Source organism: Engystomops pustulosus, chromosome 2 (genome assembly GCF_040894005.1).
Source record: "Engystomops pustulosus chromosome 2, aEngPut4.maternal, whole genome shotgun sequence".
Lineage (NCBI taxonomy): Eukaryota > Metazoa > Chordata > Amphibia > Anura > Leptodactylidae > Engystomops > Engystomops pustulosus.
In genome coordinates, this window is record NC_092412.1 from 231,014,674 (window position 1) to 231,029,950 (window position 15,277).

General features: G+C 42.3%; 2 protein-coding genes across 16 annotated transcripts in view; one reads left to right on the top strand and one right to left on the bottom strand.

Moving 5' to 3' along the window:
- The window catches only part of COL8A1 (collagen type VIII alpha 1 chain), a 55,679-nt gene extending 46,219 nt beyond the window's left edge, over positions 1 to 9,460 (top strand). For 2 of the 3 annotated variants that reach the window (XM_072138491.1, XM_072138492.1), the window contains exons 3-4: positions 3,329 to 3,614; positions 3,797 to 9,460. In XM_072138491.1, coding sequence (XP_071994592.1) covers positions 3,332 to 3,614; positions 3,797 to 5,709 — 2,196 coding nt within the window. In that variant the 5' untranslated portion in view covers positions 3,329 to 3,331 and the 3' untranslated portion in view covers positions 5,710 to 9,460. The remainder of the gene's footprint in view (positions 1 to 3,328; positions 3,615 to 3,796) is intronic. The other variant, XM_072138493.1, reaches the window with a different exon arrangement.
- Positions 9,461 to 12,709: 3,249 nt separating this feature from the next.
- ST3GAL6 (ST3 beta-galactoside alpha-2,3-sialyltransferase 6) overlaps positions 12,710 to 15,277 on the bottom strand; it is an 85,781-nt gene continuing 83,213 nt past the window's right edge. For all 13 annotated transcript variants that reach the window (XM_072138498.1, XM_072138507.1, XM_072138503.1 and 10 more), the window contains one exon: positions 12,710 to 14,940. In XM_072138498.1, the coding sequence (XP_071994599.1) occupies positions 14,860 to 14,940 (81 nt within the window). In that variant the 3' untranslated portion in view covers positions 12,710 to 14,859. The remainder of the gene's footprint in view (positions 14,941 to 15,277) is intronic.

Genomic DNA, 15,277 nt, shown 5'->3' on the forward strand with positions numbered 1-15,277 from the left:
TTTTAGTTTCAGAATTTTTAATTCCGCTTCCTACTGAGGCTCTGTCGCCCAGGAGCCTACTGAAACCTGGAGCCGGCCCTGGCCACAAGCAAGGGGCATGCTTCAAGTGTGAAATAACTCCACCTATGAGATCATAGTCTTAAGAACACAGGCCTCAAACAAGGGGAAAGTACAAAATGTTGTCTTGAATTGCGTCATTGTGTTTAAATGCAATCATTGAATCACGAAATAATATCAATAGAAGGGGGCTCTTACTTATTGGACAGATTTACTTAACGTTTGTTGTATCTTATGGGAAGCATGGTGGCTGAGTGTGTAGCACTTCTGCCTTGCAGCGCCGGGGTCCTGTGTTCAATTCCCACCCAGATCAACATCTGCAAAGAGTTTCTATGTTCTCTCCATGTTTGCGTGGGTTTCCTACCACACTCCAATACATACTGTAAGGTTGTTTAGTTTGTGAGCCCCATGGGGACAGGGACCAATTTGTCATGCTTTGTGCAACGCTGCGTAATCTGTGTGCGCTATATAAATAAAGAATTATTATTATTATCTAGACTCCACATTCTGGGCTGAAACATTTCTTCTTGTCAAAGCTTATTTATTTTCATAGGTTTCTCAAAATCATCTGTAGTATAGACATAGATTTAAAAAGTTAATATGATGGTTGCCTGAAGTCACCACTAGGCGGTGTAATTGAGCAAACTGTATACAGTTTACATCTTGATCTTTATTATAAAGCAGTATGCAGTATGCTCCTCAGCTCCCCCTGGTGTCTGTGATCTATGTTTGTGAAGATTATTTTGCACTTTAAGGCTGAATCTTTGTGATTTATTGACACAGCATAGTTGATAGAATTTATCATTCACACTGCAGGTTTTGAATCCTCAGGATGTCCTCAGTGTGTCGTATATATTGCTGCAGAGTCCGCAGACCCCAAGCATTCTCTAGAAAATGTCTGTAATGGAAAATCCAAAAACTGTAGAATAACTTTCAGCAATCTGAAAGAGTCCTCACATGAGCCCCTTAATAAAAAAGAGAGTGAGAGCTCTCTTATGTGGCTATATACGTCTGCAGGGTCCTAGCAGAGGAAACAGTTATGATCTACTTATTGCCAAGAGTAGGGATAGTAGACCCAATACGATAGACTCTTGTTCTGGACCCAGCATACTACATGTACAGCCCATTTATTTCAATGCATCATGTAATACTACATTTCCCCTGCGGGGGCACTGTAGGATTTGAACATCGTGTCCCATGTTACAGATTACAATCGATCACTGATCGATAATTTATACTTTTTTTTAAAGGGATTTTCAGGATAATAATAATTCCTTTATTTATATTGCGCACACAGATTATGCAGCGCCACACAGAGCTTTCCAAATCAGTCCCTGTCCCCATGGGGCTCATAATCTAATCAACTTATCAGTATGTTTTGGAGTGTGGGAGGAAACCGGAGGACCCAGAGGAAACCCACGCAAACATGGAGATAACATACAAACTCTTTGCAGATGTTGAACCTGGGACATGAACTCAGATTCCCAGTGCTGCAAGGCTGTAGTGCTAACCACTAAGCCACCATGCCGCCCTATATAACTAATATATGAAAGAATTTCCTACAACACTGTGGCAGTGCGGGTGTTCACACTACAAGCTCTGCTGCTTTGAATTATTAAAATAAGTGGCTATAAAAATACAGGAAAGTAACTGCACAGGGAGCATAAACATTGGTGTCGACACGGCTGTCATCATCACAGCAACAGAAAATGTGCTCTGTGTTATGTAACTCACATTGTGCATTCAGGATCATGAAATATGAGGTCATATTCTCCCGAAACATTAATCATCGGAGGCTCTGAAACATGAAAAAGCTTGCTGAGCTATTTGTTGTAGGATCTGGAATTTTTTCAAGGTTTTTTTCCTTTTCCTTTTGATCATCTTTTATGAATGGCTACATAAAAGCCCCCACTACTCAATGGGTGAACAGGCTGTGATCAGGGGTGAACCTAAACTCTCTGCTGCCTGAAGTGAGCTATAGAACAGCGCCCTCCTCCATCCTATCTAGTAGTAATATAGGTTATTCTTTAGTAGGTGGGTTCTCCATGTAGTTTCTCACACCAATGTCAAAATCAATTCTCAGCTCCTGCTTTATAGTGGGTTACTGCATCCATGATTCTGCCCCCCACCTAGCTGCAGGTGGCGCCGCCCGAGGCAAGAGGCTCAACTCGCCTCATGTCTGATGTACCTCTAAATCAGTCATTGATATTCATAAGTACTGAAACATTATTGGTTATTTATTTTATCCCATAGTTAAGACTTTTTTGAATGCAGTACTCCGTCACAGCTTTAGAATTCTGGATACCTGTCCACTAGAGGGAGCTAAAGAGCTTATTGCATTCTGAAAAAGGAGAAAAGTCACATCGGCACTCCCAGGTGATATAAGCTTGTAATAGCAGGAGTCTGATGGACCTTCCCGGTTGCTCTGTCCTATACTGCAGCAGACACAATACGATGCCAAGGAGAAGATGTGAGAGAGGACGTCTCTCACCGGTGTTCAAGGTTCTATTTCCAGGCAGAGGTTCGGATACTGAGCAGATACAGAGATAGGACGTCTTGTGCCTGTGACCAGGCTCGAAGAAGTGTAGTGTGCATGAAATAGCCTGTCTCTGTGGAGTGTCTGGTGTCCAAACCTTGGCCTTAAACACCCGTGAGTGCCGCCCTTACTGCATACTGAGTTTCAAAGGGTCAACTGATTCTTATCCTACTAAAGCCAACCAGACATCAAAAGGCTTATGCCTTTGACCATAATAAGTGGGCAGAAAAGAGCAACTCGTTAGCAGTCAGATATTTTTTTATCCAACATTTAGTCTCTAATGGAAAGTAAAAAAAAATAATTGGGCAGCCCCATCCATGTATACAGTGTATGCTTCTAAGCTCCCCCTAGTGGAGGCTGCTGGAAACCAGACTTATAATATTTAACTCTGCGGTGGGAATTTAGTTAGACTAGTTTACACCTCTTGATAAAATTGGTGAAACTGTGGCAGCCCAGGTAGAGAAAAATTGCATACATTTGCATGTTATTTACTCCAATTAGCCACACCCACTTTTCTAATTGCCTTTGAAAAGAAGAAGTGGACATAAAGGACATCATTTTTTATTCAAAAATGCCAGGTCGAAGGTGGATTTTATAATATATATAATGATAAGAATGAGCTTAGAAACCTGGATATGGTGTCCAAGATTAGACATTGACAGGATCATGTATAATATCTGACATTTGTTACTATTTTCATGCTCCATGAAATATTTACATTTTCTTGTATTCCAGGTCATGGCGCTTCAGCTCAGAAGACTCCCTCTCTTATCAGTCATACTCCTTAGTGTGCTGAGTTATGGCAATGGTGGCGCCTATTATGGAATGAAGCCACTACCACAGATCCCCCAGTACCAGCCGATGGGACAGCAAATGCATCATATGCCAATGGGAAAAGATGGCACGCCAATGGGCCACATGGGAAAGGAGAAAGCACACATGCCACATTATGGAAAGGACATACCACAGATGCCAATGTTTGGAAAAGACATGATGCCAAGAAAAGATGGAAAAGGAAAAGGTAGACATTCTGAAATTTATTCTTCAAGGGCAAACTCTGCTTATAAATTGTAGATTAGAAGTCATTGATGAACTTGAACACTAATTTACAACATTTATTTTTATGTCATATGAAAAAAAAAAGTTAAATGACATTGAATGTATCTTCTTGGATGTAATAGAACTTGTCTTTCTTTATGACAGAACTTCCAACATCTGCCCGAAGAGGTGACCAAGGCCCTGCCGGGGAACCAGGACCAAGAGGACCACCAGGGCCTCCAGGACCACCAGGACAAGGAATGCAAGGGCCTAAAGGAAACCCTGGTCCAGCTGGTCCACCAGGATATCCCGGGATTGGCAAGCCAGGAATGCCAGGCATGCCAGGAAAACCAGGAGGAATTGGAATACCAGGCCCCAAAGGCGATCACGGTCCAAAGGGAGAATGTGGACAAACTGGACAGCCTGGACCCCAGGGGGCTCCTGGGCCTGCGGGACTATCTGGTTTTGGAAAACCAGGTGAACCAGGTTTACCAGGACTTCCAGGACCTAAAGGTGAACCAGGATTTAAAGGACCACCAGGATATCCTGGCATGGCAGGCCCGAAAGGAGATAAGGGAATTGGTGTACCAGGATTACCTGGACATAAAGGTCCTCCAGGATTGCAGGGGCCACCGGGACAACCTGGCTTGCCTGGTATTGGTAAACCTGGTATAAATGGATTTCCAGGACCAAAGGGGCACCCTGGTAATCCAGGGTTACAAGGGCAACCAGGACCAGAAGGACCTGTTGGACCACCAGGGCTTCAAGGTCCACCAGGAATACCAGGTGTTGGAAAACCAGGCCAAGATGGTTTGCCCGGTGAAATTGGTTTACCTGGTGGAAAAGGTGATCAAGGACTTCCAGGTTTACCTGGTGCTCCAGGTCTTCCGGGAATAGGTAAACCAGGTTTTCCAGGACTTAAAGGTGACCGTGGTTACAATGGACCACCTGGTCCTATCGGACCAAAAGGTGAGAAAGGCCATATAGGTGAACCAGGTATAGGAGGACAACCAGGCGAATCTGGTCCCACAGGTTTACCAGGACCCATGGGACCTCCAGGTGTTGGCGGATTTCCAGGACCCAAAGGGGAGCCTGGTGTTGGAGGTGCTGAGGGGCCAACAGGTCCAAAAGGTGAACCAGGACTTCAAGGTCTTCCAGGCAAACAAGGATTTCCAGGCGAAGTGGGGCCTCAGGGTCTAAGAGGTTTGCCAGGACCAAGTGGTCCGAAAGGAGAACCTGGACACAAAGGTTTAACTGGTCCACCTGGTGCACCTGGATTACCTGGACCTAAAGGAGAAGGTGGAACTCCCGGTGAACAAGGTGTGCAAGGGCCTACTGGAATACCTGGACTTGCAGGACCAAGCGGACCTATTGGTCCACCTGGACTTCCAGGCCCCAAGGGTGACCAAGGATTACCAGGGACACCTGGCCTACCTGGTGTTGGAAAAGCTGGTGTTCCAGGACCACAAGGTCCATCAGGGCCACCTGGAGCAATAGGACCTCCTGGACAGCGTGGCTTACCTGGTCCTCCTGGCCCACCAGGTGTGCCTGGACTTCCAGCAGAAATTCCCCCGACACCTCCAGGAATGGGACAGTATTTACCAAACGTTGGACCTGCAATTGATGGAGTAAAGACCCCACAAGGTTACGCAGGAAAAAAAGGAGGCACAGTGCCAGTCCATGAGATGCCAGCCTTCACAGCTGAACTAACCACTGCCTTCCCACCTGTTGGAGAACCCATAAAGTTTGAAAGATTACTGTACAATGGTAGACAAGGCTACAACCCACACACTGGCATATTCACTTGTGAAATTCCTGGAATCTACTACTTTTCTTACCATGTCCATTGTAAAGGTGCCAATGTTTGGGTGGCATTATATAAGAACACCGAACCATTGATGTACACGTACGATGAGTATAAAAAGGGCTACCTGGACCAAGCTTCTGGCAGCGCAGTGGTCCCACTGATGCACGGAGACAAAGTATATATTCAAATGCCATCAGATCAAGCATCTGGACTCTACGCTGGACAATATGTCCACTCATCATTCTCCGGATATTTATTGTATCCAATGTGAACAAAAATTTAGTAGAAACTCTTAAATTAAATTTGCTTTTACTTTTTTTTTATATTGGTAATAATTGCCTTAAAAACATTGCTACCAGCGGCATAAAACGTTGCTAGACGGTATGTTTCTGGTCTGAAGGCATCAGCTAACGTTGACTGGTTGGACCATCTTTAACCACAGCTAAATCTTCTCTTGTACTATGCACACTATATACAGAGTGAAGACTTTATCTCCAGTGAATTAAGGTCTGGTGCTACCCTCTACGGAAATAGTGTCCCGGCACATATTGCACATACAGATCACAATCTTAACTCTGACATTATTTCATTTACATTTTTATTTGAAATTAATATATTTTATTGCATAGTTTACAGGTACATTTTGGAATGGGAAAGAAAAACCTAAAAAAAAACAAAAAAAAAAAAAACAAGCAAATTCAAGGTTACAATGTAATGCCCATATCTGACCACCATAGTTATTATGTGTTAGTAGGGGGTACAGAAAGCACTGATATCTCTTTAAAGGGCATCTACCACCAGGATGTATGCAAATTAGCCTGAGGGGCTCCAGGCTCCATAGGTGTTAATGGAGCCTAGAGCCCCTCAGGCTCATTTGAATACAGTATTTCATCCTGGTAGTAGATGCCCTTTAAGAACTCAATCTACCATCAAACGCCAGCATGATAAATCAGTAACACTTAGGTCTCGCGGTCTCATGTCTCAGGTCTCATGCACACAACAGTTTTTTGAGATGCAAAAACGGCCACTGCAAGTTTTCTTTTTGCATCTAAAAAATGGCTCCGTTGACTTTAATAGAGATTATGGCTATGTATCCGGTTACCGTCTTTCTCACCTGTGAACTGGCCTTCAGACCGTAACGTAAAAAATACAGGTCCTATTTTGATGATATTTTTGCAGTGTGGTCTCTCCATAGAAGTCTATGGGAGTACAAAGAAACCACCTACATTCGGTGTTGTCCACCATATGTGGCCCGTTTTTGTGGTGGGTTACCTGGGAGCTCAGGTCAGGTGGGTGCCAGCCAACCATATTTTTTTTGCGAATATGGAGAGTTTACAGTGGCATATTGGTGACATATGGCTGACACAAAGCCTGTTTTTGCGGTCAGAAAACGGTTACAAAATGTGGATACAGTCGTGTGCATGAGGCCTTACTTATAGATCAAGGCACCATGACTGTGGTGATCTGCTATTAGATATCCATGGCCTACTTCATTCTGAACTTTTAAATTTATGCTTATAAGACTGAAGGGCTCCTGGGGGCATTACCAGAGCCCTTCCATACTGTAGCTTCAAAGGCAGCTACACTGCCTTCTCCATCAGCTCTCATGGACAGTGTAACAGAGAGTGAAGCTACAGCAGGGAGGGGCCCTGGTAAAGCCCAGAGAACCCTCTAGGCCTATAGCATAATTTTAAAAGTTGATTTTAGAAGGAAAGAGGCCATGGATCATGGATAACCAATATAAGAAGACTACCACAGTCATGGTGCCTGGATCTAGGAGTAAGTGTCCCTAGTTTATCATGACAGGTTTTAATGGTAGATTTTCTTTTAAGGGTGTCAGTATCACTCCTGTACATGAGTTGCGTCTGGTATTGCTGCTCAGTATTCATGATAGTAGAGCTGAGTTGCAATTCCATGCACAACCTGTTGACAAGGGTGGTGCTGTTCCTGGGAAATAAGCAAATACGTTTTCTACAAGGTCCTTGTTTTATTGACTAATATACATGTAGATAATAGAGAAAGTGATTCATAAGGTAAGGGATTATATTGTCAGAGGTGCGGATATAATTATATAGTGAAAACACAGCTCCAAAATATCCATGAGACTTGATGGAAAATCAGATTTTTTGTACTATTTTTATGTCCATTAAAGCACAGAGTAAATTTACAGGCACCAATATACCGATAAAATAGAACTTCCTGTATCTACAGTAACGCCTATCCCTAATCTCTTAGGTCCTGTGAGTTTGACCTTGTTTGACTGTGAAGTCCTGTAGTGCATATTTTCAGATTCACTATTAGTTTTAATTGCAGATCTATTTTAAAATGTTCCTCAGCATTCAACAAACTTTATTTCCGTATTTTTCAGACTATAAGGCGCACAAAAAACCCTTCGATTTTCTCAAAAATCAAAAGGTGCGCCTTATAGTTCAGTGCACCTTATATATGAACCGTACTGACAGACAACGGCTGCCTTGAACTGTGCACAGGTCTGCCACCTGCTGGTCATTCATCCTTATAATCCGGTGCGCCTTATATATGAACCTAGAAGTTTTAGCAGGCATTAATTGATGGTGCGCCTTATAATCTGAAAAATACTGTAGTTTTCCCCTCTGCAATCTCTGTCTGTAAATTTGCAGTGTACTTTGAGTTGGGGGAGGATCTCTAGCTGCTGTGATTCATGGGGGAGATTTATCAGAAGTGTCTGAGACCAGAACTGTTCTAATTGCTCACGACAAACAATCAGAGCTCAGTTTTCATTTTCCCACAGCCACTTATAAAATTAAAACTGAGCTCTGATTGGTTTCCAGAAGCAACTAGAACAATCCTGCTCTCAGACACTTCTGATAAATGTCTCCCAATTATTGTCCACTAACTTCTGTCATCTTGCTAGCAAAGTGGAATTCAGCAGAGATTTCAGAGAGAAAAGTAGAGAGCTTGAGAGGAACTTAAGGTTCCGTTCACACCTGCGTTCCGCATGTTTAAATTCTTCTATTATAACAGAATTGTAGTGGTTTGCCACCTTCCCTACATGTCAGTGGGGAACACAAGTTAAAGGGGAGCCCCTGACACAATGTGGACTATGGTACTTTTCAAGAATTTCACTGCACACTGAAGAGGAATTTTCAGGTGCTCTGGAAGGGACCCAGCCCCATCAGCAATATAGATCCAGTCACACTGATATATATGAAATAAGTGGATTCTTTTGTGTGTGAGTTATTACAGCAAACAAGGTAAGTGATGTTTCGGTCGAAAATGGGACCTTCTTCAGACACAGTTTGCTTTGAAATGTGTAATTCTGTCAGTTGCATATAGCAACATTTGGCACACAGTGAAGTTAGCGGCAACCAAATCAAACTATGTCTGAAGAAGGTCCCATTTAAAAATCCCCTTATTTCATACATCAGTGTGACTGGATCTACAATCTATACAGGTGGGAACTAAGCCTAAAGGAGGCACTTTTTTTCTGATAAAATCTATTCAATTGTACGATTGATAAATGCACCTTTTGTGTGAAAAGTTAGTTTCTCCCACATCCACCTTCACGATAAATTAGATTTATTGTTCCAGTTCCATAGTTTATTACATATCAACAAAAAAGGTCTTCTCGTTATGTGTTTACATCATCTGTATAGAGGAATAGGTAACCATGGTAACAGACTACAAACAAATCCTGCGTAGTCTGATTTTACAATTATTCTCTCTTCCATCCAAATTCTATTTCTTGCCCCCCTACATAATGGAAACTTGACTGCAGGATTAGACTGTAATGAGGACAGTGGAGGTGCCCATGGAACTGTATACACAAAATTATAGGAATTTCTTTTTTTATTATTAAAAGGCATTTGCATATTTTTTTATTTTTTTTTTAAATTTCAGATTACCAGAAAAATACCAGATCATTGATATTATACCAGTTCTGTGTCCAGCTTTGTGTAACATGCACTGCTCAGGAGCGCAGACATAAGGAGCATTTTTGTGTACTACTTTATGCTGCAGATATATCTCCCAAATTTGATATACCGGTAATAAAATTAAGATATTTTCTGCTACCGAATGATCACTGACCACCTGTAGGCAATAAACAGGTTCTTATATCACAGCACAACATTAACACATGCAAAAGGCATATGCAGAATCTTTCACTATTTCATTTTATCCATAGCTTGAACAAACTGATATTAAAAAAAAAAAATCAGAAGAAAAAAAAAAAAACAGCAAAAACTTTTTTGATGCAAATATTTTTTACTGTGCTTCACTATATACAGTCTTCGACAGATTTTCACGTATCGATCAGATTCCTAATCTTACAACAGATAGAATAGATTCATTTTAAACATATAATATGCCTACACCCTGCTGGTAACTGCTATGTTATTACTATATCTATGCAATGACGTAAGTAAATTATTTTTGTTTAAAAAAAAAACTTTTTAAAAAATTGCAATATTTCTCACACGTGTCTCAGATTTCCTGAAACGGTGCAAAGCATGACTATGACGATACTGTAATTTTCAAATGGTGCTAAACATAGAAAAGTGGATTCTGTTTAATTTAATGTTAAAATGAAGAATATTTTTTTTTCATGAAATGTCCCTGTGAATGATCTATGACGTTCTATAGGTAACATGCTATACACAGGTGAATACGGCTGTTCTTGAAATCTGGAGTTAGCACACAAATACAATACTGATTGGAATGTGAAATAAAAAATCATTAAAGTTTCTAAAAAAGAAAATGTTGTTGAACAATAAAGTTATTTTCCCCAAATACGTGGTACTGTTACTTTATTTCCAGGGCTTTTAGGTCCTTAAAAGGTAAACCAGTCAGTTAAACCACCCACACTAACTAAACATATGCTTTATTTGATGATTGCGATTATAGAGCAGCACAACTATCCCTATATTGTTATTCTGCATGCCTGTGAAAGTCCGTTCGTAAAGTGCAAATGACCCCACGTGAGTCCAACCATCGCCTTTCCTCTGCCAAGCCTCCAACTTCCTAAAAGAGACGCTATAGAGAATCCCTTAAGAGAGGACCGAGTTGAGAGAGAAGTCACTGAAGAGAAATGAAGTCCCTAATTCTCCCTCAGGAATTCAGACACAGCTAGCTGGTGGAGGGAATAATGTAGCAGAGTGGAGTTGGCTTAGCTAAAGAGAAAGCAGGGCTCTTGTCAGCCAGGAAGCTGTAGGTACTGCAGAGTTGAAAGAACATGAATATGCATAGATGGTGAGTCAACATTACAGGCATGGGGAGGAACAATATAGGGATAGTTGTATTGCTGTATGATAGCAGTTTTCAAAGATATGTTTATATACTGTGGGTTAGTTTAAATAACAGGTTCCCTTTAACACTGCATTGTAGCTTAACCCATTCTTGACTGCCATAGGGCTTTAAATGCTTTTAACTGCACACACCCCATGCAGATAGCATTTGTATAGATGTCAGGACAGGGGCCCATTCCAAACAGTTTTATCTTATGAACAATGGCACCAACAGAAAATATTACTATTTGAAGTCTGCCCCTCCCGCATGTTAGCTGAAGACAGAATGGAGAAGGAGCAACAGATAGATAGAGATTGCAAAAGTACATGCACCCTCTGCATCAATAGCTCAATCTGGGCAAAGATTACATCTCTGAAGCTAAAACACATAAACATGCTCTGTCCGTAAATCTCAGACTGTGACGTGGCTAGACAGGCCCCTCCCACAATTTTTTTCAATAAAGTAATGTTGCTAGTAATGAATACATACAGTAAAATAACAAAATGATAAACCTTTACTTACCTTCTCCTGCTTCCCTGATGAGCGACGCGGCCTCCCCCTCTTCTACCAGTCAGTGTGTGATGTCACTGACTTCCTGTGCGCTCCTTGGTCTATGGCAGAGCAGGGAGCGTATTATTCCGTCACACAAGTATGTGGTGGGATTCGGGTCAGCCTCCGGCTACCGTCCATTTCTCCAAGTCAGCTGCTGTTTAACAGCCGGTTCAGAAGAGCCGGACTGGATTCAACCACTGCACATATAGTGGCCACCCAAATCACCTACACTATAATCCACCATTATGCTAATAAACCTGAATGGCTCTGGAGGGTGTTACAATGAGCAGAGCTGGTCTCCCCTCTACCTACCTACCTCTACCTGTTAGATTACACAGGCAGGGGGAGGGTGCGCCATGTTCTGCTCATTGTAACAGCCTGTAAATCTGCAGCACTTAGAGGCTCTGGTAATGCACATAAAGCCCTTCTGGCTCATTGGCATAATTTTAAAAGTGAATTTTAAATGAAAGGAGGCCAAAGACACCAAATATAAGAAGATTATTACAGTCACAGTGCCTGGATCTATGAATGAGTGTCCCTGGTTTATCATGCTTCCATTTTGATGGTTGATTTTCTTGCAGACTATGTCCACGAAATAGAAAGGTTGAAGCATAAGTTCTTACTGATTATCTCTGCATCTTGTTGTTCCGATGTTATTCCCACTGGAAATGTAAAAATTGATTATCATTCTCCTTTCAATACATTGGGGCAGATTTACTTACCCGGTCCATTCGCGAACCAGCAGCGCGTTCTCTGCGCTGGATTAGGGTCCGGCCGGGATTTATTAAGGTAGTTCCTCCGCTGTCCACCAGGTGGCACTGCTGCGTTGAAAAGCATCGGAACGCACTGGAGTTCACCGGGCCGGGCTGAGTGAAGGTAAGTGCAAGCTCCGCGACAGATTTTTTGTTTTAAATGCGGCTGTTTTTCCGAATCCGTCGGGTTTTCGTTCGGCCACGCCCCCCAATTTCCGTTGCGTGCATGCCAGCGCCGATGCACCACAATCCGATCGCGTGCGCCAAAATCCCGGGGCAATTCAGGGGAAATCAGCGCAAATCGGAAATATTCGGGTAACACGTCAGGAAACCGCGAATCGGGCCCTTAGTAAATGACCCCCATTGTGTCCTTCATATTGATTCTCATCATTGATTGGTCAGTGTCAGGCTATGTTACCACGTAGCCAATCAATTCCACTCATATCACACAGAGATATACAAGACTCCAGACCCATGACCCGTACCCATTATATAAACACAGTAAGTACAGTCGTACAATACTGCAGCCTCACTCTGGCCTCAAGCCGAATTCATTCTCCATTTCTTTGGCTCAAAATTTTACCAAAATTTTTGAATTGCGGCCCCAGCTCCTGCTCCTTCATGCCTATTGGTGGCGGATATCTGAAGTTGACGGTCAGCTTTGGCGCATCGAGTGAACGCACATAAAAAACACACAGCGAATTAACCCTCGAAAAGGTGTGTGAATTTTAATAATAAATCAAACATCAGGGTGTAAAATCCTTGGTTCATAGAACATTTATAATACAATGTAAGCTGCTGGTTCATCTTTTAACTTAAATTAGACATACAAAAAATACAGAATAACAGAGATAATCCCCAAAATATGGGACATACACTGTGGAGGCTGCACCCATCCATCCTGGTGATGATATGGGTATAACGTAGACATGTCACGCCAGCGAGGCAGGTTCCCTGGTGTAGTGGGATATCACCAGGCTGCTCGGCTTAATACTGCTGTCTGAACTACACTAATAGAAACAAGATCTTCCTAAACTGCGGACGGATTTTAAAAAAAAAAAAAAAAAAAGAAGAAAACCCCCAAATTGATCAGGGATAACCAGGTTCACCGTTATGGTAAGACACATTTCAATAAAGACATTTACAAGTGTGGACGGGCAGCCCTTAAATTGGATCAAACTGAGCAATTGCAGCAGTGACCACCCGCTTCCCAATCTCAGGGGATGTTACCTATAAAGGATTCCCTTTCAACTGCTCAGTGGTTCTTATACTTGGTGTTTTGCATCTAGGAAGTGATTTTCTAAGTGTCCAATTGGGATCACCTACCCAATCTAACATTACCAGTACTGAGAAACACTACTGAACTCCTAGCAGTATAAGGCACAGGTCCTATGCTCAAAGTTTTAGTGTCTTGTGTCTGCAGATAGGACACTATGTACAATCTGCTCGGCTCCTCCTGCTCTATAACATGCTACCTGCTGATAGGACACCATGTACAATCTGATCAGCTCCTCCTGCTCTATAACATACTGCCTGCAGCTAGGACACTATGTACAATGTGCGCTCAACTCTTCCTGCTCTATAACATGCTGCCTGCAGATAGGAGACTATGTATAATCTGCTCCGGTCCTCCTGATCTATAATATGCTGCCTGCAGATGGGATATTGTATAATCTGCTGAACTCCTCCTGCTTTATAATATACTGCTTTCACATAGGCCATTATTAAAAATATGCTCAGGTACTTCTGCTCTATAACACACTGCCTGATGATTGTTTATAGTGTCCTATCTGCAGGCAGCATGCAATAGAGCAAAGGGAGCTGAGCAGATTGTACATAGGGTCCTATCTGCTCAGCCCCTCCTGCTTAATAATATGCTGCCTGCAGATAGGACACTATGTACAATCTGCCAAGTTCCTCCTGCTCTATAAAATGCTGCTCGCAGATAGGACACTATGCACAATCTACTCAGCTCCCTCTGCTCTAGAACATACTGCCTGTCAATTGTATATATTGTCCTATCTGCAGGCATCATGCTTTAGAGCAAGAAGAGCTGAGCAGATTGTACATACAATCTGCTAAGATCCTGCTGCCCTATAACATGCTGCTTGCAGATAGGACACTATGCATAATCTACTCAGCTCCATCTGCTCTACAACATGCTGCACACAGATAGAGCACTATGTACAATCTGCTTAGATCCTGCTGCTCTATAACATGCTGCCTGCAGAGACCTGTATGATTTAAATGTGAAATGTTCCCTTTAAAAGTGCAATGCATGAAGTAGCTCCTACATCCATAACCTACCGGAGCAGTGATACAGAGGCGGTGGTGATCCATGACACACAAGTTATTGGAACCTCATTTCCTGGTTTCGTTATACAAGGGAGAAAGTTGGCCAAAGTTATATTAACTTTAATAAAGTAAAAATGAAGAAGATTCGGCAAACGTTGTCCAAACACAGCAATAATTAATGACATAACCGGAGGAAACAGACAACTATAATACACATTTCTTTTACAAAGCATTTTCATTTCATTCATACACAAAAACTTGGCTCCTTGTGCTTCATGATGTGGGACAGTCCAGGGGTTGAGGAGTCAATGCTGAAGTCTTTATTACACAATGGCTCATCCAGGATCGGGCGGCGCTGCTCATACTGAGGGCAGGACCTGCAAAGTCTCTTGTGAATTAGTGCCAATAGGCAAAATGACTTCAAGGTCATTTTCTGGGGTTTTTCACAAAAACCTTCTCGGTTTAAAAAAAAAAAAAAAACATGAATCCAAAATATATAAAAATAAGAATACTGTACAGTCGGGTGATATTCCAGGTCTTTTTTCCCCCATTTTTTTTTACGTCAAGTTTGTTACTGTTTTGTGTTCAATAAGGTCCCTAAGGAACATCTGCTCCGCTGATATGTTGTGGTATTCATTCTGCCAAAGAGAGAGGAGAGATAAAAGATGTTACTGTACACGAAACCTAAAAGGGACCTGTCAGCAGTTCTGACCATACAAAGCTACAGGCAGTTTTAGGTAGTAGCTCTGGAGATCTGTGTTCTCATTGCTTTATGCGAAAAGTGAAGTTATAGTCGAGCTCTGCAGCTCTTCCTAAGGCTCTGTGTGGGTCTATCAGCCTGAAGAGCTTTCTGTGCTGCTCCTCAGCCCCGCCCCCCCTGTTAGAAGTAGGAGCAGTATCAGGTTATTGGTTGGATACTTACAGCAGTCACTCAGAGCAGAGGGGGTGGGGCTGAGGAACAGTTCATTGCACTGA